Source organism: Strongylocentrotus purpuratus, unplaced genomic scaffold (genome assembly GCF_000002235.5).
Source record: "Strongylocentrotus purpuratus isolate Spur 01 unplaced genomic scaffold, Spur_5.0 spur5_scaffold_13, whole genome shotgun sequence".
NCBI lineage: Eukaryota > Metazoa > Echinodermata > Echinoidea > Camarodonta > Strongylocentrotidae > Strongylocentrotus > Strongylocentrotus purpuratus.
The window spans coordinates 17,876,480-17,901,859 of NW_022145598.1; the positions used below are offsets into that span (position 1 = coordinate 17,876,480).

A 25,380-nucleotide genomic window follows, 5' to 3' on the forward strand; every position below is an offset into this window, starting at 1 on the left:
CCCCCCCCCCCCCCCCCCCCCCCCCCCCCCCCCCCCGCTTATTCACTGGCTAGCTGAGTCGCTGCTAAATAATAAATTGGACCCCCCAAAAGTGCTCTTTACTCCTCCTTTGGAGAGGTAAATTAGCAGCAAAATTAGCAGCCTGTGACTGTTTTGGTGAGATCAGGCAGGACATGACTCCGTAAGAAAAGTAATAAAACTATCGGACTCCTATGAGAAGAGCTATTCAAGGTAATAGTCCCGTACAATACATCATTTATGAAAATAAATAAATCATAAAGAGTAATCACTGAATCATATAGAAATATTTTTTGTTTGCACTAACGTTGTGGCGTTGAAACAATCAATACACGAATTAGTTTCCTTCTTCTTCTTCTTCTTCTTCTCCTTAGTCCTCCTCCCCCCCCCCCCCCCCCCCCCCCCCTCCCCCTCCTCCTCCCTCCTTCTCCTCCTCCTCCTCCTTCTCCTCCTCCTCTTTTTTCTTCTTCTCTACTTCTTCTTCTTCTTCTTCTTCTCCTTCTCCTCCTTCTTCTTCTTCTTCTTCTTCTTCTTCTTCTCCTTCTCCTTCTTCTTCTTCTTCTTCTTCTTCTTCTTCTTCTTCTTCCTTCTTTTTAATTCCTTTCATTTTTTTTTATCCACTTCAACCCACCATGTGATACTGTATGCCGCAGATGGCGCAAAATGCACAGTTTTCATCAGTACTGTTTGCCCATTGGTTAACACGGGCGCGCCATGGGTGCCGCCATTTTGCAAACCTTATCCGTTGATTTACGTGTAAAACGTGTGTGTGATTGAAAAAGCCATGTCCTCCGACGAAACACCGAACGGTGATACCATGGGAAATGAACAGAAAGTGAGTGCAAGTTTTTGCTCGTTGTAGACTCTATGTCAGTATTATAATTTAAGATGATGAAAGTAAAAGGATATAAGAAATGATTGATTTGACCCTGTTCTGTTGGCTGTGTGAATTATGTGTTTAGGCTAGGCCTGCGCCTAGATTAACTCCGGGAAGCTCCAACACCGGCGCCGCAGGCGTCGGAGCTTCGGGTGGTTTCGTTGGTTTCTCGCGGGGGGGGGGGGGGGGGGGGGGGGGGGGGGCTAGTAAAACAGCCGATTGGGTGATATTATCATTAAATCTGCAAAGGGAGTACTTACAATTTTTACATCATAGGGTGCACGACTCCTCAGGGCTCAACTCCAATCACTTGAATGTATAATTTGAAGAAGTCTTCGATGGGGGAAAAAGGTTAATTTGGGGTACTACTAGATCTAGGTCTACACCAACGATTCTTCCATGCCACAGCGTTGATTCAAAATAGCGATGAGAAGGTACGCATGCGCGGCAGTGGCGAAGAAAATATGAATATTCATGCTATCGAGCGCCGATCGCTCGAAATCGCTGAATATGCACGACGCCACGAGGTTGAGAAGGGCTTTGTTAGTTCGAGTCGTGCATATTCAGCGATCATATCACCCTAGGTCAACAAATAGCGAAATAACTTTAATGTTAAAAAAACACTGATATTTGGTCCCCCCTTAACTAGTTTAACCACACAAGTCAATAGAGGGTTGTGTGACAACTTGTGACCTCAGCAAGCAGCAAGATGGGCAAAAGTGTTGCGGCCAATTTTATCTTGTCACACATCATGTAGACTTCTGTACGGTTAGGGTGTCTGATTGCGCACCTGATGTTCAGAGACGCCAAGTTCAATCAAAGATCTGCAATGCGTGACATTTTTATGATTCGGCGCGCGTGCGAGGGTATAACACACGTATGAGGTAGAAATCTATAGCGTTTTTTTTAAAATCTTAACGCATGCGTGAGAGCGTTTTCAGACCCTCGAAATGTGTGACGACACGCCTAATGCGTGACTTGACACTTGGTGGTTCTGGATGTTGTGTCCTAAAATTCTTCCCATAGAGATTGCACGCATCCCTGTGCAGTGCAGTCTGTGCATTGCACGACCATGCAAATTTGGTCAAAGTTTGTAAAGACTAATTGAGATTCAAACTTTTATTTGTTGTGATCCTGAAGGTGATACTCCATAAATGAGGTGTCGTATGAAAGAGCAGATCAATCTCTGTATTTCCAAAAGAGTGTCATCTCTGATTTCTAAAAGTATCTTGGTCAAAACAGCGATTTAAATGTTGTTTGCATCCTAGCTCCAAAATATGCCACTTTTTTAACCGACAGCCCGATCGATTACAGTCCCAGTCGTAAGGAATTGATCCATGCGCTTGTTTTTTCGCTAGCCCCAAGGAATCACAAGTTATTACATTTTTCGGATCAACTAAGTAGGTAGGCGTGAGCGCAGCTCAACCCAAACCCATGGCGACGGTTTCCTCATAATTGGCATTGCCATCGACAACACGTACAGTAACTCGCATGTGACGGAATGAAGCATGCGCACCCTGTGTGAAAGAATATTAGCGCTCTTTGATAGGACTTGGTGTCATGACACAGATTCGGTAAAGAAAGGCGCAAAGCCTTGGAAAAGAGTGAGATGATTATTGAAAGAGAAAGAGAGAAAGCCAAACGCAGAATAAGTTTGATCTAGACTAGGTCTAGGCCTATAGATTAGATCTGGAAAAAAAAAAAAGATATTTGAGGAAGTGTGCATACAACAGTCCACATCAGAAGACTTTATAAAGGTTTCTTTACTGACAAATAAATCTAGTAGCCTATATCCTTTGTAATATCCCTATTCATTTTTCCTGGCCACAAAAATTAAAACCAATCAAATTTGATGTCACCCACTATCAGCTCAGGGCCCCGTCTTATAAAGAGTTGATATCTATCGTAACTTATTTGCGATTAAAGGTAAAGACCAGTATTGGAAACGCCCCAATTTCAAAAAATGAAATGGAAGCTCTCATTACCAATCATGTGAAAGAATATGTTTTGACTATTACATGATGATAAAAAATTTGCAGGGAAACCGCCTACTAATTCATATATTTGGTAAATTTGTTTCTCTCATGGTCTGTGAGAGATATAGGGTAGTCCCATATACATCTTTCTGTGTATAGTGCTTGTAACATAACGAAGAATGGGCCAAATTTCTTATCATTTTGATGATTCCAGAACCTTGCAGATGCTAGATGCTAGATGATCAACCTTTTCTGATCGATTCCACAACGTTTCTTTCACAATGCAATCGCATGACCATAACTGGTCTTTACCTTTAATATGATTTGAATCTTTTTATAAGACGGGGCGGCACTGGTATGCTTGAACCAAAAGTGCTTGTTTTGAGACATTTTTCATTATTTTCATTCATTAATTCAGGATGAAGAGATGAAAAGCAACGCAGCTGCAGAAGATGGGAAAGAGGATGCAGAACAGAAAGATGAGAAAGATGGAGGTGGAGACAAGGAAGGAGAAGAGGAAGAGGAGGAAGAGGAGTCATCTTCAGATGAAGAACTACCATGTAAGTATGAACATAACTAAGTTGAACTCCAACATAAACAGACAAAACATATATGCTACATGGGGGTGTTTCACTATGATCCTAAGTTAAACTTATCTCTAGATGGACTTAACAAATATGGAAGGCTGTTTCGAGTATGTTGCAGGCTCGTGAATACGTAGGCCTACTGCGGTCGCGTTATCCGTAGTCGTATTATACCAGGTTGGCCCCGGATTAAACAGTCAAACCTGCTTTAGTGACCACCTGTCTACAAAGACCATAATCCATATTTGTTGTTTCTCTTGAAATTGGTTTTTCATTGAAACATGTTCTAAAGCAGACTTCTCAACTAGTTTATTAGAAGTGCCAAAACAAAAAGAATTTGTAGTTGAAGTACCACCCTGTATGGTTGACTTTGCTGCGAGGGAGCGTAGCGACCGAACCGAAAATGGGTGGGGTCCAGGGGCGAAGCCCTAACGGGAGGTAGCAGGGAGCAGAGGCCCCTGAAGCTGGTGGATTTAGGGCTTTCTAAATGTCCAAATGGGGCATTTTTAGCACCATTTCATTCCACAATATAATCAATCATAATTTCATATTGATGTGATAAAATTAGTACAATTCCTGTGTACAATTACACTGGAGGTAAATTTATGTGTAGTTTCTTGTGTGCAATAAACACGGGAAATGTCAAAATAAAGTGAAAATCAAACTAACAAAAACAAGATGTTTCCAGAGATTGGCAATGTTAAAATTGGTATCCCATCGTAAGCTAATTGTTGTTCAGACCTTAGGTTTAGATTCGTATAAAATGGTAAATAACGATAAATTCCCCTTTCTTCCTGTTTGTTAAGCAGGCATTTTGGGCTCAAATTCGACTGCAACTTCTTGATTTAGCTGAGTATTTAATTCTAAAATATATATTTTCTTTCTTTCTGTTCTCTGTTTTGTTGTTGCAACAGTCGCGCGCCACTCCGACTGACCGCAAGCATCGCCAGTTGAGAAGGCCTGTTCTAAAGGAACCTGTCTACAAAGACCACTCTCTGTGTTTCCCTTGGGCGGTCGCTATTGGCAGATTTGACTTTATTATGACCAGAAACAATCTTGTAATGCTGTGTTTTTCTCTCATTTTATCTCATGCAAAACAAATCTCAGTGGGTTCTGTTGAAGCTCCTGTTCAGATAATGACCGGTAAGAGAGATCGTAAGAAGGTTGAGAGACTCGTCATGAAAGAAACTCCCAAGACACCAGAGAAGAAATTTGTTGTACCTGTCGGCAAAGGGGTCCAAATTGGAGATATTCCAATAGGTTTGTGAGCTTATTGTATATTCGTATGTAAGGCCAAGTAATATTGATTTTTTTTTTTTTTTTAAGTATTTGTTTTAGATTCTTTTCCAAACTTTGTAAGAGTAAGCTGGATTCATATTATCTAATAAACAAATCTTTTCCGAAATAGATTAAAGACCATGTCAGAAGTGAAAAATAGAATGGAATAATTTTATATCAACAGAAAGCTTAAAAGCCTAATATTACATTTATATCAATTATATGGCACTTTAGTATCTGTCAGAGGGGTTACTGCTCTCCGAAAACTCAATATCTAATGCTTTGAAATTCGAAGTTGTCGATCTAAAAACCAGCTGTCGACTTGATGACATCATCTTATGTGGAGTCGCATAGTCAAAATGACTTTGCATTAATTAAGCATGGGTCATTGTCTCGGCTATATAAACGAGCTGATCGGGACTCGTTTCACCAAGCTTTTTTTTCAATGACAAATGACAAAAAAATTAGTGACAAATCTGCTGATAACCAATCAGAAGCAAAGATTTCAGTAGCTTATAACAAAAACTTTCATTTGTCACTGATGACTAGTGTTGTGAAATGGGGCCAAGGTCCATATGTTGTCACCGTAACTGCGGCAAGTTTGGCACCTGTTAATCCATAGTTTAGAGGGGTGCGGAAAATGAGGTTTTAATATGCTTTTGTGCAATACTGAAAAGGGATATGTAATTGTAAATCTACGTTCGTTCAGCTTTCCATTCATAGAGATTTTTTTAAAATTTTTTTTAGGGTCTTAAAGTTTGTTCAAAGTCTCATGCAACAGCACCTTTTTTATTGTAAAAAAGGAAGAAATTATTTATAATGAGGATAGGGCTTAAGGTAGCTTTAGCTGAATTTGTTTTGTTAAATGTACTTTCACAATTTTCAATGCGTTATGATTTTAGTAATACCAAAATGCTACAATTTTGTGGTAAAGAAAAAGATTATTTGTATGAATATTTGGATTAACAAGGTTCTTATATTAATGTAATTGCTGGCGTCATTTTGTACTTAGTTCTACCGATGTATGATAATTGCTATTATCATTAAAGGTAATACAAAGTTTTGGTATGGGGTCATGAATTTGGTTCAAATGACCATATTGGAAGCATAAACGATTCTACAATATTCAGTGATCGTTGTCGCGGTCGAAATCGACTCTAAAGTTATGAAATTGTAAATAATAAACACTTTATGTTGAATAGCTCCTTCTCAAGGTCAAGATATTAATTAAGCTATAAAACAATGTTTATTGACTAAAATTGACTGATTAGCTATTCTCGTTTGGAAATTATATACCACAACTACATACTCTGAGATTTTCATGGTCACAGCTACCATTGTACGGCCGTAGGAGCTATTTGAAATTTATCAAAATTTACCGGGAGCACTTTATATTCAATTTTTCTCGAAAGCAGAAGTGTTTTAGGGGCTAAAATTTCTGGTGTTTGTAACACATCCACAGGGGCATCCAAATATATTAAAATTGTAAAGAATCACTATCAACCCATTTTTCAAAATTTCCCAAAAACTTTGTAATACCTTTAATCACCTCATGACCTTGATTTTCTAATCTCTTATCGTCTTTCTTTTTATTCTTATTTCGTTCTAGTTGCACATTTTTTGGAGAAGACAAAATCACAGGATCTTAAACCTCTTCATAAATTCTTGTTCGGAAAGATGGTCAGAGTAAGTCTACATATTTTTTTTCTTTCTTCTTCTCTTCTTCTTTTTTCTTATTCTTCTTTTTCTTCTCCTTCTTCTTCTTTTTCTTCTTCTTCTTCTTCTCCTTCTCCTCCTCCTCCTCCTTCTACTTCTCCTTCTCCTTCTCCTCCTCCTCCTCCTCCTCCTCCTCTTCTTCTTCACCTCCTCCTCCTCCTCCTCCTCCCCTCCTCCTCCTCCCTCCTCCTCCTCCTCCTCCTCCTCCTCCTTTTCCTTTTTAGTAGTGGTAGTAGAGTATTTGGTGACTTAGCTGATAGGGGGTGTGCAGGTGGACTACTACACCTGGGTCCTGTTGCACAAAACTTATCATTAATGGTAACTACCATGGTAATATTGCTTAACACTCAATCAAAATCAAGTAATCCATGGAAGTTACCATCCGTGATAAGTCTCCTATTCAAGGGAAGAAGTTGTTTTCCACTGTAACATGGCCTGCATGTTTCATGATACACGCAGGCTTCAGTCATCCTCCTGGGTTGGATTCAAACCAAGATCTTTGCTTGCCATCTCATACCATATCTCAATTTATAACTTGTAATCAGTTTTTATATATTAATGCTAAATATATTACTCATTGCGGATGTAGTATCGAAAAATAATTTCGCTTCAGCTAGTGATATTCGTTTGTGTCGCAATGTATGGTCAACAAGGGATCTAAAGATCACGACGTTTTGTGCAGCCTGTTGATTGGTTGAGCACCCGTGTGCTTCGGTCAAGAGGCCTTGTCCGTTATTGTTCTAATTATTGATCGAATTATTTCACCGACGGTCCGCCCGTAGAGTATAAAACATGCTTGCTTAAGTTATATTTATCACCTGACGAAGTGTTGCAGCGGAGCACGAAACGTCGTGATCTTTAGATCCCCTCTTGACCATACATTGCGAGACAAACGAATCTCACTAGCGATATTATTTTCGAGTTTATATACTGTTTGTTAATTTAGTAATGAATGCATAATTTTTGATGATTTTCCTTACACTTCCCACATTACAGGATCCTAGAGAGAACAAGAGAAACATCAGACAGTTCTCAGGATTTGAGTTCAGTAAAGAAGATCCTGATTACACAAAGAGAGAAGCTCTCTTAGTCAAGTAAGCCTATTCTGGTAGATTCATTGATTTTAAGACATGTCACCATGATGTCCAAGCTCTAATTCTTTCTAGGTTGGATTATTACAATAGTCTTTATACTGTTTTATGTGCTAAAGATAGAAGGAAACTTGAAACTGTCCAGAATCGTGCCGCTAGATTAATCTTTGGCCTTGGGTCAAGAACTCATACTTCACCCTTACTTAAAGGTACTATGTCCCTTTTGCAGCTAACCTCAAATTCTGTAGAACTTTGCAGGTATTATGAATATGTCATGTATGTCCTATCTGTGAAATTTAAACATTAGCAGTGTCCTAATATTCAAATTATGCATGGAAACCCGTTTACTTGCTAGACTTAACTGTCAGACACTATTGAGTGACTGACTGGCTTTTTTCTTCTTTGGTAATAACATATATAAAATGAGCTGTAAAGGGTACATGAACATTTGTCTACATCAATAACCCACTTCTTGTGATGGCCAAAATTAAACTGATTGAATCTTTGCGCAGCATAAAACGTATGACCATTCGGTACAATGGTCTGAAAATCAAGACTATTACTTATCGGCTCTATAGCTCCTTAGTCGATTTGACAACTAATAGTCGTTATTTTCCCACTTGAAGACAATTTCAAGCCCCACCTTTTTTAGGGAAGTTCTAAATTAGTATTATCTTTCAAATGGCTTTGGAATTTAACTTTTTTTTTTTTTTTGGCCTGCAAATGGGACATAGTACCTTTAAGGAGCTCCACTGGTTACCTCTCCACCGACGTGTTCTGTTTAAATTCTGTCTGTATGCTTTCAAAATACTCAATCATTTGGCACCTCAATATCACAATGACACCCTTCCGGATATATACACCAACTCGTAATCTTCGTTTAGCAACCGACACATGTAAACTTATCATTCCCACATCGAGACTCTCAGCAGCTGAAAAAACGTTTTGCAGTAGCTGCATCAAAGACTTGGAACAGCATCCCTCTTTCCATAAGGGAAATTACCTGTCTTCCCACCTTCACAAGATCCCTCAAAACTCACCTTTTCCCCCAACGATCTATGTGATATACATGTACTTCCTGTACTGTACATTTTTGTCCTCTTCTCATATATTTGTATTCGTAAGCGCTATGGTACTTATTGTTTTTAGCGCTCCTAAATATTTTATATTATTATTATTATTATTAACTGAGATGATTCAATCATTCAATCAATCATACTCACGACTGCTAATAGTTACTTTTCGTCAGCTTTAAAAATTACTTACTGTCTATGCTATAATGTTAAATAAAAATATTATAATTATGCAACAACGTTTTCTTGAACGAAAAGCAAAGCAAAACAAAACAAACAAACCATTCTTTTATTACGAGGATACCAAATACTTTGTATATATGTTTATCCGTGTTCTTACTTATGCTTTATTGCTGTTGTGAATTTATGTTCAAGATTTTGTTATTATTATTATTATTATTATTTTATTATTATTATTATTATTATTATTATTATATATATATATTTGTTAAACTGATGTACCTCATTATGTTTAACAGGGCCTCATGGAAGACCACCATTATTGGTGATAACGAGTCACCCTGTCTAAATATCAGAAATAAAAATTTAAAAAATGTGTTTTTCATTGTATGTTAAAGATTCACAATGGAAGGAATAAAGGAGATTTGTACCATTCTTGATGTGGAGAAGAAAGGAAACAAAGATGTCATCATGGAAAGAATAATGGAATTCTGTTTGAACCCTCAACCCTCCGGTAGAAAGTTACCGAGAAAGGTGAGTAGTCTCCAAGTACAATTCTGAAATGCATGGCCCTATGTGTTATCAGTGTCTGTGATATGGCGTAGTATATACATTTTCTACCAAAATTGTTTGGCAAATGACATTTATTTCTAATCTTGAACATTCAGTGTAAGTTTTGTTTGATTCTGTGAGAATTCCATTTTCTTTTTTTACCAGAAATTGTAAAAACTTTATGTGCGTTTTTTTATTTTTTTTAATGTGAAACTATAATGTTGTTTATGTGAATATTTTTCTCATGTAAATCATGTGTTCATTTGCAAATATATTTTATATGAAAATTTATTTGTAACCTTGTATGGAAATGTTCAAGTTCACTTGCAAATTTATTTAGACCTATGTGAAGATTATTTGTCATTTTATGTAAAATTTTCTGTATGAGAGAAGAGAATATAAACCTATGAAAACAAACAAATTACTGTAATTTTCTATAATTATGATTATTTCTTTTGGTATTTTGATCTTTATACTTTTACCAGTGAAAAACAAATTTCCCAAAAGATAATAGACGCTTAATTATCTATTTCATATTTCATTGAGAGGAGACGCAGAAATGCACCTTCTCGGTCATTTTACACCTTCTCGATCATTGTTTGGATTTTAGGCAAGAAGAAGAGCAAGTCAAAAGGGACAAAGAAGAAGAAGACGAAAGCGAAGAAGCAGAAAGGTGAAGGAAAGAAAGGGGGTGGTGATGCGTCCACGGAGACAGAAGAAGATGGAGACACGACAATGGATGATGGGACGGAGGGAGATGCAGAAGGAGAAGATGGTGATACCAGTATGACAGAAGGCGTAAGTATAAGGCCTTGTTTAGATATTTTTTAAGAAACTTTTTACACGTAAACGTGGATCTCAGCGAAATTGATTCATGCGACCTGGGGCACCGGGCATCTTTTAAGAAACTATTGACCGGTAGGCGGGCATGGCTAAAATCACAACTCCAATTTCAACCAATCAGATGACTAGATTTATTCAATATACTAAAGAGAGGTATATAATGTAAGATAATAGTAGGAAATCATTGGAATCGATGGATAGCGCCGATAAACCCAACAACAACAACAACAGCAGCTTCTGTTATATTGCTTGTGTTCATCTTGTTGTGACACCCGTGGCACTCTTACATTAAGTTATAAATGTTTAAAGTTCAATTATTAATGCGAACCTACACCTAACAAGCATTGCTTTCAAGTAGGTTCATTTTTTTCATTTCCTGTAACCAATTCATTTTGCATTACAATGACCAAAAAACAATGCCAAAGATATTTCAATGCTCACTTCTGTTATATCATTACGTTTATTATTGCTTGTCATTTTGTTTATATTATGTGACAAGAAATGAAAAATAAATTCGATCTGTATAGAGCTACTACTACTCTTACATTACTACCCCAGCCAAAGCCAAGCAGTCCAAGATGTAGCATAATGGGGACACCTGGGTGGAGAGTGGCAAACAGAGATTGATGCCTTGCCAAAGGATGATTGATAGTGCTGGGCTGGGAATCAATTAAAGATAAACTCCAGTTCTGGTAAAAAAAAAGAAAATTCATTCTCACAGAATCAAACGAAACTTATATTGAATGTTCAAGGTTACAAATAAATGACATGTGCCAAACAATTTTGGAAGAAAATGTATACTGGCTGAGTAATGAGCATAGAAAGACAAGGAAATCAAGGTAGTACTAGCCCCGACACCATGTGTGTTGTCCCATGTATAGCTTTTTGTGTACAGTGCTTGTTACTTTACCAAGACTCGGCCAAATTTATTATGATTTTGATGACTCCAGAACCTTGCAGTGCACACCGATACTTACATGCTACATGATCAACTGTTTCTGATCCATTCCACACCTTTTCTTTCACAATGCAATCGCATTACCGGAACTGGAGTTTATCTTTAAGTTACATTTTATCTCCACCAGTCACCAAATAGCCTCTGCTGACGATAATTTAAGTCATGAATGCATGCCTAACTGTTTCTGTGGGAGGTTCTCTTCAATTACTATTATACCATCAACTAATGAGGAGAGCCTCCTACAGAAACTCAGTTTCTTTTGGTAATCCTCAGGCATTAGTTGATGGCTTTTTCCCTGTTATTGTATTTATTATTGTAATTCATTTTCTTGTGTTCTTTGTTATTGTTATACTCCTTTATGTTCCTGGAAATGAAATGAAATAAAATAAAAATAACTGAGCATTCTCGTAGAGGTGTCTCAGCCATAGATATGAATGCCACAGGTTTATTTGGAAGTGCCCTATAAACAAATCTCTAATGATTTAAACCACTTTGATGAATTTGTTTGATGATTGTTCAATTTTTCTCTCACCAACAGGAATCCAAGCCAAAGAAGAAGAAGAAGACGCCCAAGACGACAACTCCCAAGCCCAAGAAAGATTCGGCTAAAACCAAGACCAAGTCACCGAAGAAGATTGCTGTGAAGACACCATCTAAGCAGACCAAGAAATCAAGCCCTGTCAAATCACCCAAGAAGGCACCACAGAAGACACCACAGAAGAGAAATCATGATGTTGTTGGTAAGATTAATAGGCTCTATTAATTTTTTAGAATTCTATTCACAATGTTAACTTTTCCTTCCCTGCCCTGTGCTGCAACCCCCCCCCCCCCCCCCCCCCATTTATACAAATTACCTGTCTTGCCACCTTCAAAAGATCCCTAAAAACTCACCTTTTTCCCCAATGATCTATGTGATATACTTCCTGTACTGTACATTTTTGTCCTCTTTACATATATTTGTATTTGTAAGCGCTATGGTACTTATTGTTTTTAGCGCTCCTAAATATTCGATATTATTATTCTTATTATTATTTAATGTTGCCCCTTTTTCACCCCACCCTGTGCTGCCATCCCCAACCTTTGTATAACTGGAATGCACGCTGTGAGTGTACCACATCAGAACATTTATTTATTTATTTCCAATCTTCTGACGGGGTAGCCCATTCACCAATAAGTAGCGGTCTTCCATGGGGCCCTGAATAAACATGAGCATGTGTAAGCAGAAAGAGAAAGAAGTCATTGTCTACATTTTCATTGCAGTAAATGGAAGTGGTTTTTTGAATGAAGTACAGTTAACTCTACATCTACACTTAGGAAGTGTAAATAGCGTGATTTTGTTGTTGTTGCTCAACTTCTTCAACTTTGAGTGTTTCAGAGACAGTCACTATGAACATGACTGACAAATAAAGCGGCTATTATTAAAACTGCTATTATGTAAAAATGTGGAGAACAGGTGTACATGCATATTCACCTTTTCACATAATAGCAATGAAGGGATGTTCCTTTGTCTACCTGAGGAACTGTATATTTTGTCCGCTTTCTTTGTTCGTCATATTCATAGTGAGTAGAGGTAACCTTATTTGTAAAGTACAAAAATGACATCAAGAATTCAAATTAGGAACATGAGTAATTATATAATATTTGATGGCCTTGAGTATGATACAAGACAATATATTTTTGTATCACACAAAAACAAAGCCATACAATATTATTATTATTATCTATATTAGTCTGAAATAACAAATTTGACTTACCTCGGTAAATATAGCTTTGTTTTCGTGTGATATCGCCATGATATTGATATCGATAGTTGAAGTTCCCGGATGACTGAGCAATACGAAAACAATATTGGTCAGTCATATCTGGGTACTGCACTAAAGATATTGAATACACTGATTTATTGTACCACTTGAAAGCCTTATATAGATAATAATGTAGAATATTTTTCTTATAACCTCTTACACAGATGATGATAGTTCCGATGAGGAGCCCCTGATGAAGAAAATCAAGGCACCACCTTCAGTAAGTTACTCAAATGATACCTTAACTGAGTCTCACTTTCAAACATCTTTCTCTTTTGACAGCATAATCTGCTTTTTCTTTTTTTCTCTTTTTCTTTTTCTTCTTCCTCTTTATGTTCCTTTTCCTTTTCCTTTTCCTGTTCCTCTTCCTTTTCCTCTGTTTCTTCCTCTTCTTCTTCCTCTTCTTCTTCCTCTTCCTCTTCCTCTTCTTCCTCTTCTTCCTCTATCCCCATTTTCTTCTTCTTCCTCTTCTTCCTCTATCCCCGTCTTTTTCTTCATTCTCCTCTTCTTCTTCCTCTTCTTCCTCTATCCCAGTCTTCTTCTTCATCCTCCTTTTCTTCTTCCTCTTCCCCTCCTCCGTTTTCCTCCTCTTCTCCTTTCTTTCTTTCTTTTCTTAGGCTTTCAATGTGTCCTGTGCATACAAGGCTGTGTTCATTATTGTAAATAGAGTTTTGATCGACTGATTATTATGTGTTGTTATAAATCAAGATTTTCCTATGTTATTTGTTAGTAATTTAGTAAGTAAATCATGAAGACTATATGAGCTAAATCCCAGGGTTTCGAATGGTGAAAATGCATGGTCAGTTTTCAGATATTGATTTACTTGAAGCAAAAAGTAAATATCCAAAGTATCTTATACACATGTAAGGCCATCAAACTAATGGATAACCGCAAACATTTTGGCCTTTCAAGAGCTTTGCAAGTTAAATTTTGGGCTCCCTCAAGATCAGGTGTTTAAAGGGCAATCCAACCAACGCTCGTAATAAGTTGACTTGTATGTAAGCAGAAAAATAACGGAAACAGAATCGCAAAATTCTGAAATGAATCGGACCAATAGTAAGGAAGTTATGAATGTTTGAAATATGAGATCACTATTAAAGTCAATGCAAATCTCAAATTGGTAGTTTGGTCAGTGGATTGTGACGTAGGACGTGGATAACTCTCCCATTTGCAGTGTACAAAAATATCATTAATTTGTTTTTCTCATCAGTTCCTTCTCCCTTGGGGCACTACTCCAAATAGTATATGCTCTCTTAAAAGAATAGACCACCCTTGAGCAATGGATTTTTTCAAAAATTTAAATTTTAGTCATTTTATATGTTGAAACAGATGGGAAAGTAGTCCAGCACTACATCACATTGACATTACTGCTACAGCCAATTTGAAGTGCACATACGTATAGTGATTATAACTTCTTTTTTTTTATATTTAATCAGATTTAATTGAAATTTTTATCAGTTTGCTTCTCTGATTTTTTTTGCTTTCTTTTGGGTTGGATTTCCCTTTAATCTATCTTCTTGCTGTGACTGCAGAATTACAGAATTGTTTAGTTGTTTACTTTTCTAATGTCTTAAGATAAACAAATCAAGGAAATTATTTTAGGACCTCTCCAGTTGGTTAGAAATCATTGTTATCAAGGTGCTGTTAATAATAAATAATAAATAATAATAGCTAGTTCTTATATAGCGCTTTTCAGGACCGAAGGCCCTCTCAAAGCGCTTTACAGATATATATATTATTAACCTTGTCATTGGATTCAGGCTTACCCGCACACAATGTATGCACATTCTCCACTCCCTGGGGAGCATTCCAGCCAGGTGTCATTTTTACAAGCGCACACTTGCTAATCTAAGCACATTAGCTTTCGCATCCTACTGGGTACCAATTTAACACCTGGGTGGAGAGTGGCAAATGTAGATCAATGTCTTGCCAAAGGACGTAAGTGCCGCGGTGGGACTTGAACCGCGGACCTTGTGATCCTCAGTCCGGTGACATATCCACTCGCCCACGACACCTCTAAATTGTAATATCTTTGGCTGTTTGTAGGATAAGCAGATCAAGGAGACTGTAAAGGAGATCCTGGAAGGAGCCAACCTAGAGGAAGTGACGATGAAGATGGTTTGCAGAAAGGTCTATGATATCTACCCACAACATCCCTTACAACACAAGAAAGATTTCATTAAGTCCACAGTCAGAGAGGTAAGGATACACAATGAACATGACGGACAAAGAAAGCGGACAAAATATACAGTTCCTCATTCTACCCTTAACAATTGCTGTGTTAGACAAAGGAACATCCCTTCACTGCTATTATGTAAAAATGTGTAGAACAGGTGTCACATGCATATTCACCTGTTCTACACATTTTTACGTAATAGCAGTGAGGGGATGTTCCTTTGTCTACCACAGCAATTGTTGATGGTAGAATGAGGAACTGTATATTTTGTCCGCTTTCTTTGTCCGTCATATTCATAGTGATAGCAACCATTCATTTGAAAGTAATCAGAGCACTTTTATCCCATACCAGGGGAGTGTTTCACAAAGACTAAGATCGGCTTAAACTTGGACTTTATAACTATGGCAGGCTGGCTGTTCATGCCACTATTTTCTCTCATCATTCACTGGCATTGGTTTCTCAAAGGACGTACCAATCGTGGTCACAAATCTACAGAATTTACATTTTTTGATAGTTGATTATTGAAGGACAAAATATTATCTAAAGGTCATAATTGAGAGACCAATGGTGAGAGCAACCAGTGGCGTGTACGGCCTGCCATAGTTAAAGATAAAGGTGAGTTCTGTTACTTGGTACAAAACATCAAAGTTATAAGATGTATGAATAATTTATTTGTTAACTGTATACCGGTATGATGGTGATGTTCGTGTTGTGGTTGATACTACTGGTGTATTTTTTTGTTTGTAAATGTAGAAAATGATCTGTTTTCCACCACATTACACATTTGTATTCCTCTTTCATATGTTTCCTCTTTGCAGATTATTTCATGATGAACAATAGCTGCCTTTTAAATATTTGTGTCGCCTACTGGAAATAGCCATGGAATGATGTGGAGGATGTTCGTCTAATTCAACCAGGGGGGTGTTTCACAAAGCTTTTTTTCAATGACAAATGACAAAAGCCAGTGACAAATCTGCTGATAACCAATCAGAAGCAAGGATTTCAGTAGCTTATAACAAAAATTGTCGTTTGTCACTGATGACAAGTTTTGTGAAACGCCCCCCAGGCGTCGGCCACCAAGTGAATCCATCGGATTGCCCTCGTCAAGAAACTTGTGTGATACATACCAAGAGTCTGATATGGAACAAAACACCAGCTGATTGCCATTTTCTAAGAATGTTGCTCAATTTATGTCCCATTTATGTACACGGAAATGTTTGAATACTCTTGGTGTATAATTTACCTTTGACCTTGGTATCAGTTGTGTGTGTATGGCAGAGGGGGGGTATACACCAATTTACAGTTACAACAGTATGCATGCGCAGACATGGGCGCCATTTTATTTACGAGTCGTAAACAAACCAAATGACCTCTAGAGGTCAGTGGTTTATGCGTAAATTAAGATTGCGCCCATGCAAATTATGATGTGAGCGCACAACGCAGTGCGCAGACAGTGATGTCATCATAATTTGCATGGGCGCAACCTTAATTTACGCATAAACCATTGACCTCTTGAGGTCATTTGGTTTGTTTACTCGTAAATTGAAATGGCGCCCATAACCGTAAACTGGTGTATTAGCGGTCGGTGGCCATCTTGTTTTAAGCTAGCAATGACTTTGTACATAGGAAAGATAAATGATGATCAATTCATGGTGGCATCATTCCGATAAATGTTTTTTAGATTTATTCATGTTTTGTTATGTCTACTGTAACATATGGGCCATGAAGGCGTCTCACCTGCGCGATAAGATCAACCGAAGAAATGTTGGTTCCCACACGAGTTAATAGTCCACCTCATTGTCTGCTGTAGAACCAGAACCTCACTATTACTGGTACTATTAAAATTATATTGTTTTACAATTAGTGGCCAACAGCTAAGTGTACCAAGAAGCTTTTGTGATTTGCAGAAATTCAGTGTTGTGTCCGTCGCGATTCAAATGTTTGCGGTTCTACAGTAGGTCCATGCCAAAGGAAAATGAGATTCACTGTCGTGTAAAACTAGTCATTTTCTCGTGTTCGAAACTTTGGTGAAATTCACAAGAGATGTTTACCCAATAAGAGGTGCTGTCAATCACCAAAATTAGCGTTCAGTTTTATGACCAGCAGGCCTTATGTAATTTTCTGCGTTTTCCCCCCATTCCCCTACATGGTAAAGTCATTATCTCACTTTTCCCTCACCTGAAGACTCTCCGAGAGATGAAAGGGTATTTCCTGATTGGCCTACGGGTTCGCTGTGTGCAGTACTAGTACCTGTACACACTTCAAAGATTTGTATCCACCAAGTCTGGTGTCGGCGAGTTATGGCCTTCTGCACATGGAAACTGACGAGTGACTCCCTTTAACCATGCCCCTCAAAGATGACGATATGTGTGTACATCTACTATCACAGTCTATGTTCTTGCAGTACTTAAATCCTGAGCACGGCATGTTGAGAATCTAAAGGAATATGTCCTGTATAGATTGACTTCATACAAAATTACAAATTCATCTCTTCGTAGGAGATCACAGATACTTGTACTCTAGCATTCTGGTTCTCCGTAGGGCAAAGATGGTCATTCAGCAATGCTGAATCCACTTGCAAATTATCGGTTTTGTAATTCATTCATTCTGCTTGATGGAGATTTCATTAATCTCAACTGGTGTATTTTGCGAAAGATTCATACTGGCAAACTTTTCAGGTCTTGCCATTCATTCATCAATATGGACTTCATGAATGCACGATAGTGAATTAGTACCGGTACATGATTCCATCGTTTTGAAACTAATTCTCAAGTTAATAGCCATGTCTAACATGTTTTGTGAAAATGAGCAAAGGAGCTTTTAACATATTTTCAAGGAAAGTGCCACATCATCTGTTTAGAAATTGAAGCAGCTGCCAATGACACGTATTTCATCGCTTAAATTTTGTATTTTTTTTCACTGTAGTCTATTATTTCATTAATTGTGTTTAATCACACTTGGCTCCTACTATAGATTTTAAAAGTATATGTCTGTATAATTATGTATGTGGTGAACATATAAATACATCCATTGTCAGGTAATCACGAACCACCTCATGTAAGGTTTGTAATCATGCCATGTACATGTGTATGTGGTTATATGAATACATCATTGTCGATCACAATATACATGGACAGTATAGACCGCCCTCTGTTAAATGTTTTTGCATCCATATACAGATGGGTCCGAAAGTTTGCACACAGCACCAGGGTCCTGTTGCATAAAACTTACCATTGATGCTAACTTTGCCGTCAATGGCAACTACCATGGTAACAGGGCTCAACAGCCAATCAAAATCAAGGTTTCCATGGTAGTTACCATTGATGGCAAAGTTACCGTAAATGGTCAGTTTTGTGCAAAAGGGCCCTGGAAGGAAGAAAAAAATGTAATCACATTTTCACATCTGCACTCCATCCTATCAGGGAGATGTTTCATAAAGCCTTTCGTAAAGTTACGCACGACTTTACGAACGACTCATATATGAAGTGCCAGATAGGATGCCCAAAGTTTTTTTCTGATATTTTCAATAACCTCAATTAAATTATGGCGAAAATATCCTTTGCATTAGAAATGTTTGTTATCATAAGAATGTTAATCTACATCTGCACAGTTCAACTTTAGTTGATGTATTTAATAATGATTGAGCATCCCATTTGGCTTTTCATATACAAGTTGTTCGTAAAGTCATGCGTAACTTTACGAACAGCTTTATGAAACACCTTTATGAACTTTATGAACAGCTTTATGAGTCACATAGATAAATCTCTCAGAGTGATTAATGATGTTAAAGTACACTTACTACATACATTAAACAGGGGGGTGTTTCACAGAGCCTTTTTCGATGACAAATGGCCCCCAAAACAGTGACATATCTGCTGATAACCAATCAGAAGCAAGGATTTTAGTAGCTTATAACATGTACTGTCATTTGTCACTGATGACAAGCTTTGTGAAACTGGGCCTTGAAGTGAAAATTTGGCAGGAATTGGTGAAGTTGTGATAATGTATATTGTTCGGGCCAAACTGTACATGTGTGTAGTTTAACAGTCAATGATCAGTAACGGCATAGACTCCTTGCACTTTAAAATTGGCTTTCCTGCATGTAGCCAGACCTTAGTCTGCAAGCACAAATCCTGGTCAGTCGTAAAAGTGAGTCTGCACTATAAGACTACCATAGACCATGAACTGTAGCTGGGCTAGACTTCTCTCAAGGCACAATTATTTTTCGATAAAGTGTCAAATTAGGGTCTGTGCTTGCAGACTAGCCAGACCTTGTAATAACAATTGCTGGTATTCATACAAACTGCAAACTTAAATAGAGGTTTAAAACCGTGACTGATGAAGTAAAGTTAAGCCTCCTTCAGATATTAAAGCCATGGTCAACTGTAGCATTTTATGTTTGTTTTTGTTTTTAAATGACACGAGTGTAATATGCATCACATTTTTGTGTCTGTAACGTAGAGCTAGGTAAATATGCATAAGAACTTCAATGTTAAAAAAGTCTTGGTTTACTGCGGAATATCTGAAAACGTCTTAAAGTTTTATGGTTCGCCAAATGTCAACCTCTTACTGTAAAAGTAAATCACCTGAACCTGCCTTAAGTTCATTATTCATAGAGCACAGCCACTTTTTCTAAAGAGCGCATCCATTTATTACACGATGCATAGGATGATCTAGAATGGGCACCTATAAATCTCCAAGTCACAAAGATTGATTTTGGGTAGGGGTGTAAAGGTCGATTGATCAAAGGTTCACCCATGGCCTTTGTGGCCTTTAATTAATAATTAATTAAAGATATCATAATACATGTTCAAAATTCACAAGCACATGAAGCTCACGTAATGTCAATCTTTTTATTTAATTTCTAATTTGTATTTAATGACGGGATTTTGTTTTGATTATTCATGTAATCAAAGAATAACATGTAGAGTAAAATTTGTACAGTTAAAGACAGTTGATGCTTGGTGCTGCATAAATTAACCAGGTTCAACTTTGTTTGCCTCTGTGACACTATGAATATGACGGACAAAGAAAGAGGACAAAATATACAGTTCCTCATTCTACCCTCAACAATTGCTGTGGTAGACAAAGGAACATCCCTTCACTGCTATTATGTAAAAATGTGTAGAACAGGTGAATATGTATGTGACACCTGTTCTACACATTTTTACATAATAGCAGTGAAGGGATGTTCCTTTGTCTACCACAGCAATTGTTGAGAGTAGAATGAGGAACTGTATATTTTGTCCTCTTTCTTTGTCCGTCATGTTCATAGTGTGAGTTTCAGGTAATCTCTATAATTTTGCCTGGAATCATGTGGAATGTATAGTAATGTATGACTTTAATCTTGGTCGCCAATCCTGTATGTAAAGTTTTAGTCCAGTTTGTACATTATCCTTTTTTTATAATAAAAACAAATCAATTAATGGATACTTAAAGGAAGATAGTGTTTGTTTTGTTGCATCGTTATGTCATCTGAATGTGTTTTTCCGTTTACCAATAGGCTATTTTCGTAATGTAACAAAATTTAATGCAAGTCTTTGTGATGTGCCTCAATACAAGTTATTTCATTCACCTGATAAGAATAAAATAGTCAGAATGCAAACTGCATATATTAAGTGTTGCTAGGTAGGTCAAGCCATAATGTTTGTCCTTCCTGGCAACAACTGTGGACTGTCTATTGAAAAAATATTATTCTTATGAGGTGAATGAAATAATTTGTATTGAGGCACTTCACAATGACTTATGCATTAAATTTGGTTACATTATGAAAATGGCTTATTAGACAGCAGAGGTTTTTAATTTTGAGAGGTCCGGGGCATGATGTTGTGTATTAAGTCAGCATCATGGTGCTAGATAGATTGTAGAAACTATAATTTCTACGGCACGACATGCTTTGGGGGAACTGAGAATGAGCGAAAGTCGATAGTGAAAGAGATAAAGAGATGTAAATGAATTTTGGGGAGGGATCGAGAGGCAAAATGAAAGAAACTTAAGAAAGAAAAGAAAACATGCGAAAACTACATTTTTAATAATAATACTACCGGGGTAATAATAATTACATTTATAGGGCGCTTTATACAGGTGTTTCTAAGCGCCCAGGTGGTGCTGACTAACTTAGTATAATTATTTAACATGTTCAATAGCTTAAAAGCAACAACATTTTAAAAAATATTACTAATACAATCTGTATTTTTTAAAGAAAGAAGATCAAATTGTTAAAAGACAAGATTTGAGGGGGAAAATAGGTTTAACAAATATTCGAAAGATGATTAACTAGAATAGAAAAAGAGAAATGATGAGGGTGACTTCTTTTTCCTTCCCACAAAAGACGTTTCAAGCCCTTTCGTTTTGAGGGAAGTTCTAAATTAGTATTATCTTTCAAATGCCGTTGGAATTTAACCTTTTTCATTTCTTTGGCCTGCAAATGGGACTATAGTACTTTTAACGAAGCCGCATGCCTCGATTTCCGTCTAAGAATATGGTACAAAAATTATAGTGCCAGGATTTTTTCCATTCTGTACAATGTGGTAGAAACAAAATTAACCCAAGTTATGACCATTTATATTCTGCGTGCACCCAGGGGAGCGTGGGGGCGCACGGCGCACGCCCCCCTTTTAATAGCTTCCAAAAAATTATTCATAAGGAAAAAAAGGGGGGAAAAAAGGAGAAAGAGTTTTGTTTTGTTTTTTTACAAAAAGTGTTCCTTTTCCATTTCTATCACAGAGAAAAAACAGTTTATGTTAACGTTAATTTGTTATTAAAATGTAGAGTACAGCCCTTGGGCTTAGGCCTAATTTAGGTCGTAAGTGTTACTGTTTGAAAATCTAAAGTAAAATTAGACGGTTTTCACGGTTAGACCAAGTAATTGAGAAAGAAAAGTTTACAAGTCACTCAGACCAGGTCAAGCAATCTTCTAGATACATTATTAGGGTCTAACGTTAGTAGATATAAGGTAGATGCAGGCCCGGATCCAGTGGGGCGAGCGGGCCTTTGCCCCCCCCCCCCCTGCAAAAAAGAGAGATAGAGAGAGAAATAGAAAGGAAGGGAAAGGGAAAGAGGAGAGAAAGGGAAAGAAAGAAGAGGATGAAGAAAAGAAAAGGGGAAGAAGGAGATCGGGGGGGGGGGGGGGGCGAAAGGGCCTTGCATGCCTCCCCTCAATCAAAAAAAGAAGAGAGCAGGAAGGAAATGGAAAGAAAAAAAGGAAAAGAGGAGATAAAGGGAAGGAAAATTGAAGAAAAGAAAAGAAGGAGGATATCAGATCGGGGGGGGGGGGCACTGGCGTACTGATCGGGGAGGGGGTTCGGTGGAAATAAAATTCAAACGTGATTTATTTCTAATTCCATAACGGGGGTTTACACATTATGCTGAAATGGCATAATTTTCCGTGATTTTTAGTAAATTATACTTTTTTTACGTGTTTGTTGTAAAATGACAAATTCCTAAATTTACAGCCAGGCAAGAAATATGCTTCTTGAGATGCCTACATGTCAGGGCCTGTGGAACAGCGGGGATCGGGAGCCTCGAGCTCCCCCCCCCCTCCACTTTTGTTGAAAAAGGATATTAAGGAAACAAAAATAAAGAGAGCAAGAAAGAAAGAATGAGAGCAAGAAAGAAAAAATAGTTGCCAGTGTCGCAACAATATAAGGTATACAAAAATGCTCATCTAACCGTAATTAAACGCATAAAACCCCTGAGCTTCCGGGGGCTCTGGCCCTGTACCAAACCGAGGGCCCTAAGGTGCGCCCCTTGATAATAATAATAGCTCGTTCTTATATAGCGCTTTTCAGGACCGGAGGCCCCCACAAAGCACTTTACAGATAAGTATGTTATTACCCCGGTCATTGGATTCAGGCTTACCCGCACACAATGTATGCTCATTCTCCACTCCCTGGGGAGCATTCGTCATTTTTACATGCGCACACTTGCTAATCTAACCACATTAGCTTTCGCATCCTACCGGGTACCCATTTAACAACTGGGTGGAGAATGGCAAATGTAGATCAATCTCTTGCCAAAGGACATAATTAGTGCTGCGGCGGGACTTGAACCACGGACCTTGTGATCCACAGTCCGGCGACTTATCCACTCGTCCACAACACCTCTACTCATCTGACCGTAATTTAGTGCCTAAAACCCTTAAGCTTCCGGGGCTCTGCCCCCTGGACCCCACCAGGGGCCGTAAGACGGGCCCCTGAATGCTTATCCGACCGTAATTTATTGCCTTAGACCCCTAAGTTTCCGGGGGCGGACAAGGTATCAAAATATGTTCATCTGACCGCAGGCGTGTAGACAGGGGGCGGTGGGGGCGACCCCCCCCCCCCAGATGGTTTCTGATGGTCCAATAGGATCGGATCCTATTGGAATTTCGACCTGGGCCCTCCCCCTAAGAAATCCTGGATCCGCGCATGTATGTTTCAGAGAATATGGGACCCATGTGGGTCCCACATGGGCTTGCTACCTGGGTTATTATCCTCTCTGTCTCTCATTATCTCTCTCTCTCCCACTCTCTACTTCTTTTTTGCACTTTTGCGCTTCGCGCTTAACATTTTAGCTCAGCTTTTTGACGCTGCGGCTTTGCATTTGTCGCACTGCAGTTTTATGATGCTGTTGATTGAATAAATTGAATAAATTCATCAATTCCTGATGAAGCCGTATGAGCGAGAATTCAATTTATTTATGTCTCATATACGGTTGTCTCATTTACTTCGTTTTCTATTTATATATGTATGTATTATTAAAATGAGATAGCAAAATGTGTATAGCCATGGTCATCTTGCGAGTAATAACCATCAACTACTCTCATCGGGCTCTCATCATTAATTGTTCTCTTCATTTTTTTGTTGATGGTGAATTATTGGGGGGGGGGAATGGAAAAGCCACCCCCACACCTGAAATATTGGGGGGGGGGGAACCCCCCATCCCCCGGGATCGACACCCATGCAGGGTGCATGTTTGGAGGAATAAAACATGAACCAAATAAAAAAATGTCAGGCACGATGTGATGAAAGCGGTGTGTGTTTACCCCTTTCAAAAAAATGTAGTTTACAATTAAGTTTTTTCATTCTTTTCTTTTCTCTCTCTCTCTCTCTCTCTTTCTCTCTCTCTCTCTATTCGATCTATCTCTCTATTTGATTTATCTCCCCCGTCCAATCTTACATTGCTCCCCCAACTCTCAATCAGACACTCACCCACACACTTGCTCTTTCTCTATTTCCCCTCAGTCTCAACCTCTTTCTTCTTTAAAAAGCGTTCCATCCCCTTCTCTTTCTCCCTCTCTGCTTCCACCTTCCCTCTCTTAACCGATCTCTGTATTTTCCCTCGCTCTCTCTCATATTTTTTTACTCTCCACCTTTTCCACATTCTATTTCTATCTAAAGTTTCCTCTCTCTCTCTCTCTCTCTCTCTCCCTCTCTCTCTCTCTCTCTCTCTCTCCCTCCTCTCTTTCTCTCTCCATCTACTTCGACCTCCTGAATGGATGAAGAAATGGAAATAAAAATGTAGATAATCGATATACATGTATAATAGTTTGTAGAATATAGGCGAACGTGAGAGAAAGAGAAAGCGAGGAAGCCTTAGGGAAGGAGAGACAAAAAGAGAATTAATGTTAGAAAGAAAACTATGAAGTTTAATCTAAAGAGATAGAAAGATAGAGAGGAATCAGACGGAACAATGTCGATGTATACAGAAACGGGACATTTCAGCTGATCACATTACTTGATTTAATTCAAGGAGAATTAGGCAATGCATGACACTGGATAATATTTCTCATATAAATGCCTTTTAACGAATGAAATTCGTTGATAAGCTTTTATCACACAAATATAGATAGATGTGATGAAGTTAGACGCCCCCCCCCCCCCTACCCATCAATGCATGACCCAGTTAACAGACCAACAGCAGTTCCTGTTCCTAAGGTGCACCCACCGACACTTTTGGACCTTGGACCAATAGCCCTGACAAGCTATTTTGCTAAGACAGCCGAATCGTTTATTGCCAAGTGGCTGTTAGAAGATATAACCAAAAATCTTGATCCTAATCAGTTTGGAAATCGTAAAGGCTTATCGACGACACATTACCTCATTGGTTTGATACACCAGATATTGGAGAATGCAGAAAAGGTGAAATTTACATCAACGATATTGACTACAGATTATTCGAAAGCCTTCGATAGAATAAACCACAATGTCTTAGTTCAAAAACTTCTCAATTTTGATGTCAGACCATGCCTTTTAAACTGGATAATGAGCTTTTTG

The 25,380-nt window shown here is 38.1% G+C and overlaps 1 protein-coding gene across 1 annotated transcript; it reads left to right on the forward strand.

The window, feature by feature from the left end:
- Positions 1 to 711: 711 nt before the first annotated feature.
- Positions 712 to 20,039, forward strand: LOC756374 (protein DEK). Its single transcript, XM_030983581.1, has 11 exons — positions 712 to 853; positions 3,290 to 3,431; positions 4,563 to 4,715; positions 6,343 to 6,419; positions 7,446 to 7,543; positions 9,192 to 9,345; positions 9,880 to 10,143; positions 11,685 to 11,886; positions 13,113 to 13,168; positions 14,995 to 15,147; positions 15,943 to 20,039. The coding sequence occupies exons 1-11, from the start codon at positions 803 to 805 to the stop codon at positions 15,952 to 15,954; spliced, it is 1,362 nt and encodes a 453-aa protein (XP_030839441.1). The 5' UTR covers positions 712 to 802; the 3' UTR covers positions 15,955 to 20,039.
- The last annotated feature ends 5,341 nt before the right edge of the window (positions 20,040 to 25,380 follow it).